The 8,531-nt window shown below is 35.1% G+C and overlaps 2 protein-coding genes across 2 annotated transcripts; one reads left to right on the top strand and one right to left on the bottom strand.

The window, feature by feature from the left end:
- The first annotated feature begins 2,038 nt into the window (after window positions 1-2,038).
- LOC115228841 (tigger transposable element-derived protein 6-like) lies at window positions 2,039-2,617 on the top strand. The gene has a single exon (XM_029799312.1). The coding sequence runs from the start codon at window positions 2,039-2,041 to the stop codon at window positions 2,615-2,617; it is 579 nt and encodes a 192-aa protein (XP_029655172.1).
- Window positions 2,618-5,500: 2,883 nt separating this feature from the next.
- LOC115228840 lies at window positions 5,501-7,610 on the bottom strand. Its single transcript, XM_029799311.1, has 5 exons — window positions 7,378-7,610; window positions 7,180-7,310; window positions 7,057-7,149; window positions 6,184-6,316; window positions 5,501-5,601 (listed from the first exon to the last, which is right to left on the bottom strand). Exons 1-5 carry the CDS (start codon window positions 7,520-7,522, stop codon window positions 5,501-5,503), a joined length of 603 nt encoding a protein of 200 aa, XP_029655171.1. The 5' UTR covers window positions 7,523-7,610.
- Between the last annotated feature and the right edge of the window lie 921 nt (window positions 7,611-8,531).

Below are 8,531 nucleotides of genomic sequence, written 5' to 3'. Positions count from 1 at the left end.
AAAACAACAGCGGAACCCCTAAAGCAAAGAGATTTGAAGGTAATGAACATGTTTGACCCTAACAGCCTGATTTGGACTCCAAATTAGGGCAAATCCGTATGGTGACAGCTTCGGCACCCACCTCTTTCCAACCAGGGTACTAAAAGTGAAACACGCAGATATTTTTGCGAGGTTTGTGACTGCCTGATAAAGGACTCGACCAACTACCTCGACCACATCAACGGAAAAAAGCGTATTCCTCAAATGTGACCTCTGCAGACCAGAAGAACCTGGGAATGTCGATGAAGGTGGAAAAGTCGACCGTCTCCCAAGTGCGTGAGCGAATCGAGGCCAATCGGATGTCGAGGCATGTCCCCGAGTACGACATCCATGAACGACTGGCAGTGTTTTCAGAGGAGAAAGAGAAGAGGAAGGAGAATAGGAAGGAGAGGAGGAAGGAGATGAAGGACAAAAAGAAGAGAGCAGTGGAAGTTGATGCAGATGGGGCGTATATTGCTTCTGTTTTCGGCTTCTCCTCCTTTGGTAAACGCACGGTCAATGCCCCCGATGAAATTGAGGAACCAGATGTCGCCAAAATCATGGGATTTTCTGGTTTCGGTAAGCAGTGACAGTCAACCAACGTTGTTCTTACTTTAGTAACGTGTTAATTACCAACTGAGTATTAACCAATTATTATGATCGCATAGGCCAGTGGTGATTTTTGGTCGATTTCATTTTGCGATTTTTGATCGATCGACTTGTTTATTTTAATAACAAAATTTTTGTCTTATAATTAAAAGTTGATGGGATTTTTGGAATTGTAATTCTCTGGCTCATATGAGCTTAGTGCTATTCTCATGCAATCGGCAAGATGGTTATCCGTTAAACGGGTTCTGTATTAAGATTTGATCAAATAAATAAACTTGCCTCAATAGCTGAGAAGGCCTCAGTCTTGGTCCTTAAAGGAATCCCTCATTGGATCTCGACAGAGGATCTTAACCTCCACTTGAAAGAAAGTCTAGAATCGGACTTCAAGTTCGAAAGATTCTCTCGTAATGGAACCGACATGCCTATCGGCAGACTCACGCTGGATTCCAGAGCCGAGACCAACACCCTCATCCGCTTTGGAATAACTGCGGGCTTCAGCCATATCCGCTGCGAATGGCACAAGCCCTCAGCAACGAGATGCTTCCGTTGCAATCAGTTTGGACATACGTCCTACAGATGCTCCGAAAAACTCCGTTGTCTCCTCTGCGGTAAAGAACACAGGCACCAAAACTGCCCGAGTTCCAAGCCAAAACCGAATGTCCCAGCTGCAAAAACTTGCATTAATTGCAAGAACACTGGGCACTTGGCGTGCTACGGTGGATGTCCATCTGCCAAAGCAGCAACAGCAGCCTCAAGGGCTGCAAAGAGCCCACAGACAAAAAGCCCAGTACGCTGGGTGAAAGCCGAACCGATAAAATCAGTCTGGACAAAAGCGGCTCCCCGAAGTCCGTCCAAAGTCGATGTCTCTACTCAGACGTCGCCGGCCCCCAGCACACTCACAAACTCGGAGACAACCACTAATGAGTGCCATAACTCAGAAGTGGTCCGCTCTGCTGTCCCTCATAAGAGGAGAAAAACCCACCGTGACAAAGCTTTGTCACAAAGAGGTCCCCACTCAGATCAGGACCTACACAACAGAGATTCCCAACTGGAATGCTTCCGCTGTTGTGTAGGAGCCCTGACCCTACTTGGAGTGGACATGGATATGCTGCAAGAGCTCCTGCTAGAAGGGAGTAATTCAGCAACATAGCCACCATTAACTCTGGCTCACGACAGATGAATTGGACGCAAGCTCAGAAGATTTCAGTTGCCTTTGCATCAGTCTCGTCCTATCACCGTCCTTAATTCCTGTCACTTTCTCTTTCTCTGTTAATTACAATAAACTTCATTCATTCATTCATTCACGGGTATTTGTCAATTTATGAATTTGTTGATTCATCGCATCTAGAAATTGAGTGATCGCTCGCTGCGCTCGGTCGCTCGTAGCGCTCGCGACATATTATGCACAAATATGGAAGGAGATAAAGAGCATCCGTTGGTAATCGGAAAATTCAAAAATCCTCATGGTTTTAAAAATATTAATATGAATAATCTTGGGATTCAATATGCAAATAGCAATAAATCTTGGATGACCAGTTTAATTTTTAAAAACTGGGTTGAACGGTTAAATTCCAAAATGAGTGTGGAAAATAGAAAGATTTTGCTTTTTTTAGATAATGCGCCAGTTCACTATTTTGATGGCGAATTCAGTAATATCGAATTGTATTTTCTTCCTCCAAAGACAACATCTAAGATTCAACCAATTGATCAAGGGATTGTGCATTCATTTAAATCGTTGTATAAAAAAGGAATGACTAGAAATTTGAGTATGGGAAGAAATATAGGAACATTGTCATATACAGATGAACTTACCAAATTCAAATTAGTGAATGCTCTACCTTTAATTATTGAGGCTTGGAACGAAGTCACAGTGGACACTATCAAAAATTGCTTTAACAAGGCATTAAATAATTGGGCGAAGATAGATGAAAAAATATTTGAAAAATCCACTGACGAAAAAGGTATTAAATTTAAATCACCTTACAATTAAAGATAATAAAAGTGAAATTATGATTGAGTTTCCTGTCTGTGCACCTGTCGTTTGCAAAGAAAACGCGTATCTTGATACAATACAATGTGAGGAAGAAAATGAGCATGAAGAAATAGATAGCACAAATGACAATCCCATTGGTTATGCAGGTGCACTTAAATATTTGGAAAATATTGAAAAATATTTTTTGCAAGAATCTGGTGAACATATTCACCTAATTACAAATTTGAGAAATATATTGGCAAAAATTAAAAAGAAGGAACCTAAAATTACCGATTTCATGACACATTTTTAATTAAACAATTTTTTTCGTTAAATTCATTTAACGAATGCTCAATTTTCATTTTCGTTAAATGAATAGTCTACTGCAGGTGTTCTCAACCGGGGGCGAATCGCCCCCCTAGGGGCGAAAATTTTGTACAGGGGGGCGATAATTTTGTAGAGGGGGGCGATAATATATTTAATAAAATATTCGAATTTTAATATAATACAAGTATTTATACATGTTAATTTTAATAATGTTTTAGATTTATTAATATTTTTTCTATAGTGTTTATCCTTAAATTTTATATTTAGAATAGCACGCTGTTTTTACATTCTTGTTTGGTATCTAAGATGTCTTCTCGCTCAAATAAGAAAAGTAGTCATTATCAAAACGAATATTTAAAATATGGGTTTAATATGGCCTAAAGTTGAGCAGAATTAAACCCGACATAGAATATAGGGTTTTCGGATCAATATAATAACTTTTCGAATCATATAATAATTTTTCGAACCAATATAATAATTTTTCGAACCAATATAATAATTTTTCGAACCAATATAATAATTTTTCGAACCAATATAATAATTTTTCGAATCAATATAATAATTTTTCAAATCTTCTGAATATTCAATCGAACCAGCGATGGTTCGCCGACAAATAATATCTACTGATGTCGTTATTCTTGAATCACTTCAGAATTTGAGCATCTATTCAAATACGTTAACATCTTTCTGTAGAAGGATCCGCAATGTTCACTTGTTATATTTCGTTGAATTTAGATGTAATCAGGCATCTAAGATCTTTTTCATTCTTGGCTTTACCACGGACTACCAAGTTTTTCTATACTGAAAAAACATTTTCCAGTCCACGGTAGTGATGAATCCTCGCATTATCCATAATAAAAATAGGATTATTTGTCGGCGAACCATCGCTGGTTCGATTGAAGTTATTATATTGGTTCGAAAAATTATTATATTGATCCGAAAACCCTATATTTATCGAGTAAGCATCAATATCAAGGGTCTCACTAATAATTTTTAATAAAAATTCAATTTTTTACATTTGATTTATTATTTTAAATTTTGATTTTTAAGTTATATACAAAAAACAACCAATTAAGGGACAATGCCCAAAAATTTTTAAATTGTATGTGGACAAGGGGGCGATAAAATTTCAAAGAGGGCGATAAAATATCTAAGGGGGCGATGAACAAAAAAAGGTTGAGAATGCCAGGTCTACTGTATTAATTTTAATTAATCCGAGGTGGGAGAGTTTTTCTCTTGTCTTTTTTAACTGTTTTTTTTATGTTGGCGTGTGGCTGAAGAAGACTAGGAAGCTCAACATCCCATCCGGAGATCCGTTCCATGCGGAGTCCGTGTATGGTGAGATGTCTATGACGGCGTCACTCGTCAAACCCGATCGGAGCTTCCGGCACAGGCAGCCTCTAGGAATCGAACCCGGGACCAAGAGATTTAGTTACGAGCACTCAACCATTCGGCTACCTTATGAGAGAATTAAATAATTTATCATTTTTTAACACTAGTTTTATTTTTATATTTGAACTTGTAATCATTTTTACTTAACAAATTATAACTAACAAAAAATCAAACGCAATAAAAAACCGTTTTATTTTTGATTATTTAAAGGTGTTTAATTCCCTCTTCATATGAGCCCATATATGTTCGATCGGATTTAAATCCGGTGATTGAGGTGCCCATGGTAAAAGGTTTACTTTCTTTTCTTGAAAAAATTGCATAGTCATCTTGGAAGTATGACATGGTGCCATGTCTTGTTGGAAAATAAAGTCACTAAGCTCCATTTTTTTTGCAGATTCCCATAAATGGTTACATAGTGTGTTGATATAAAGTGCGGAATTCATATTCCCGTGTATAAAAGCAAGCGAGCCCATTCCATAATATGAAAAACAGCCCCAGACCATAACTTTCCCCCTCCAAATTTTACAGTAGGCGAAAGGTTGCTTTTTTGAAGGCCTGTATTGTTTTTTCGATAACAATATTGTTGTTTTTTAATATTAAAAACTTCGAAACTGCATTCGTCACTGAAAATTGTCCTCATCTATTCAGTGTTTGGCACAGTAATGAAATGCTTTGCCATGTTATAGCGTTTTTCACTATTTATTTTGTTCAATAATGGTTTTTTCCTACATACATGAGCATATATTTGCTCCCTTCTTAAATAATTTGCGATGGATCTTTTACCGACTGTTCTTCCGGTTATTTTACGGAGATCATTCCTTAAGCAATCAGCTTTTTTTTGGGGGTCCTCTTTAACCAGGTTGAGTAAAATAAGGATATCGTCCTTATTAAGAATTTTTGGTCTCCCCGAATTTTTCATTCTTTCAGTCGTACCATATTTAATGAATTTTCAGATGAAGTCACGATAGTTGATCGCGGGAATATTAAGTCCCTTTTGATATCGACAAAGAAAAATCACGGTTATCTTTGCAAAATATGCCGTATTTAAAAAACGGTTTTTTTGCACCTAGTGTACTCTAAAATGGAGGAATATGATTATGCTTGTATTCAAGTCCTGTACGTACATGGGATCATTCTTGAAACGATAAGAAGTCTCTCATACAGCCATTTAAATGTTTCATGTTAATTTGGGCTCGCACCAATGAAACTAGCCCCATCAAGGGTGCCAAAATGGTCTGAAGTATGACTCAAAATATCAAAATCAACTCCTGAATATTTTTGAGCTGTAATTGTTAAAAAAATGTCGAAAACTTTACTATCAAATGTTTTAAAAATATCGTAAGTTGTTTCAGACTGAAACTTTTGGAATAATGTTTCCACAGGTAAATTTTGTTGTAAATCGAAGTTTTCATTCAAAAGCAATTATTTATTCTAGGCAGAGATCCTACAAAGTGTTTCTAAAACTGAGATATTTCAGCCTAAAGACCGTTCCAAATCAAAATTGGACTGCACTGTTTTATTAGGAAAGGGTATTTGTTGACCTTTGATTTTTTTAAATGATTGTACTGATCACAGAATCGTTGATGTATATATTGAATATAAAAATAGAATAGCTAAACAAAATGTTAAATAAGTAAGTATTAATTCATGAAAAATGGAAGAATATGAATCTTCTATTATTTTTTCTAGCTTTAATCAGCATTTAATAAATTTCACAGAACTTAATTACACAAAAAAGAGATATAAAAAGAAATCAAACACACCACTCATATCGAATTTCACTGGAATTAATATTTTCGACTACTCGTCTAATCAGATCATTCAAGCAAGTATTAAGTTTCCTCTATACAATCATTTCTTATTACAGATTACCGAAAACCTGTAATGTTTCAATTCTTTAAAATTAGACAACTTAGAAATTCCATGACTAGAGAAATTGCTAGGATGAGTAGTTTTCAGTTTATGTTCAAAAATAAACAACGAAATGACAGTATATGCCTATTGGGATACAATTGAGACAAAAATCTAACAAACAACCAATTCGGCTTTTCAATGTCGTCTAGTCTCCAAATACAGTCAACTTCGGGAATACGAATATTAGGAAGCTGACAATCCGTGATATTCGGAGGCAGAATTTTATATGTTTTTAAAAACTAAAAACTCTGTGTATAGTACTAAACCAACCTTGACTGCATTAAAATGAATACTTCTTGAATTTTTTTTACCAATTCTGTGATTATATGATTTGAGATAAGCAGGACTCAAATATGTGAGATAATTCCGATTCACATCCAAATACTTCCACCCACCTGTCTGACACATTTCAAGACCATATGCAAAAAGGCTAACGTTATAAATACATTTCCTATACTTTAATTCGTCATATCTTAAAACTCGACGTCGATTGTTCATTTCAGGATATTTGCTCATAAATAATCTCGGAAATGGAAAAACGTCCATTCTCGACGCCAGCAAATCCATGTGATTGAACATTAACCGAGTTTTAGAATCTCGAAAATACAAATTGGCAGAAAAGAACTTTTAAATCCTTTTGAGGGACATTTTAGACTCCCAAGTACCTCCTCAGACAATAGTTCATCATATTTTGAAGGAAATAGTTTGATAATGTTCTTTTTATCCAACATTTTAATGGCTTCATCAAGATTTGGTGGTCTTTGGGGACAATTGACAGGATAATGTTTTGAGAGAGTGTCCTGGCATGTCAAGGTTTAGCAAACCAGAATATAACGGCATTCAGAAGCCATTATGTCTGTGTTGTAATCGGGAGTGTTTGTGCTAACCATGAATAATTGGACAACTAATTGAACAAACTGGAGAGTTTAATTGGTAGGGATACATACCATTGTCATTTGCACCTTAAGAAGATACGATTGCTCATTTTCAACAATTTGGCTTTGCTCTGAGTGTTGAATTTGATCTTTTCTTTCAACACGTGAATTTCGGTGCTCGTTTATTTTGAGAAGTTCTTTTTCTAAAAATATATATTGTTAGACTTGAATTTAAAATTAAATATAAAATAATAACAACTAAAAATCAACTGGAAAAACGTCCAATGTTGTAGTCTTCTTGATTCACTTCTTCCACCGAACAGGGATCAATTTCGCTTTCGAGGGATAAATCTAAACAACTTTTACATAAGAAAAACTTTTTGTGGTTTTGACAGTAATCAATAGATCGCGCCATGTTTTTGACTTGGAAACTTGTTCTTGCGGATAGTTCAGTAAATCGAGAATTTCGTCCATGCCTTCGTTAATTTGGACTTTTGAACGAGTCCGATGTCCGATAGAGCTTTCATCCTGGTTATGGTTTATACATTTATTTTTACATTGTTAAAAATGTTTTCAATGCCGTTATTTTGATGATTACTTTCTTCCATCTCAGCACTTAAATAATAAATACATTTTATTAAGAAATTAAAAAAAAATTTATTATTACAAATTTATTAAAATTTTTCTGTTGTAAATGATTTTGAAAACTACAATTTTCAGTAGAATATAATTTAGTCGAGTGTTCTGATAGACTCTCCTGATGAAGATTTTGAAATAAGTATTACATAATAATTTGATAAAATAGATTAATTAATAATTTTGTAATTAAATATGACGAATATTCAATTCAAAATGTAGCTGTGAAGTCAAAATAAAAATATAGGTAAATAGTAATAACAAAAGAAGAAAGAAAAAGAGCCCAAATATTTACAGCTTACCAATCGAATTTAGAACTGGAATTAAGATACTGTTAATTAAGGAGTGCCCATGTCAAACCTATATCGAAGGGTAGAAAAAGTATTGAGGACAATAAAAGTGGTGGAAAAGTATGAAAATTACACAAGTACACTGGATCCATATGGCTGATGTTATTGAAGCAAACTTTCTTCAAATTTGTGAGATTTAGTAGCATCTTTATCTAAAATAGAATATCTCAGTGTTGAAATCAACAGTGTTTAATTATTTTTTACAAATTTGAAGTTAAATCAAAGACAGTTAGAAAAGAGAAAGTTTGTTTAAGACTACGCAGTTTAGGGCCCATTTAAGGGTCAATGAAAATTCGAGCCCACTGGGATCGACCAAAAGGCCCTTTGATGGAGGTCTGAATAATTCGATATCTCTTAACGCTGTCAAAAGCGTTTTTGAAATCGAGTTTAACAGCGATTTAGAAAAAAATCTATATAAGACTGATTGTGTTCCTCAAT

This window comes from Octopus sinensis, unplaced genomic scaffold (assembly GCF_006345805.1).
Source record: "Octopus sinensis unplaced genomic scaffold, ASM634580v1 Contig11059, whole genome shotgun sequence".
Classification (NCBI taxonomy): domain Eukaryota; kingdom Metazoa; phylum Mollusca; class Cephalopoda; order Octopoda; family Octopodidae; genus Octopus; species Octopus sinensis.
This window is presented reverse-complemented; position numbering and strand designations above follow the sequence as displayed.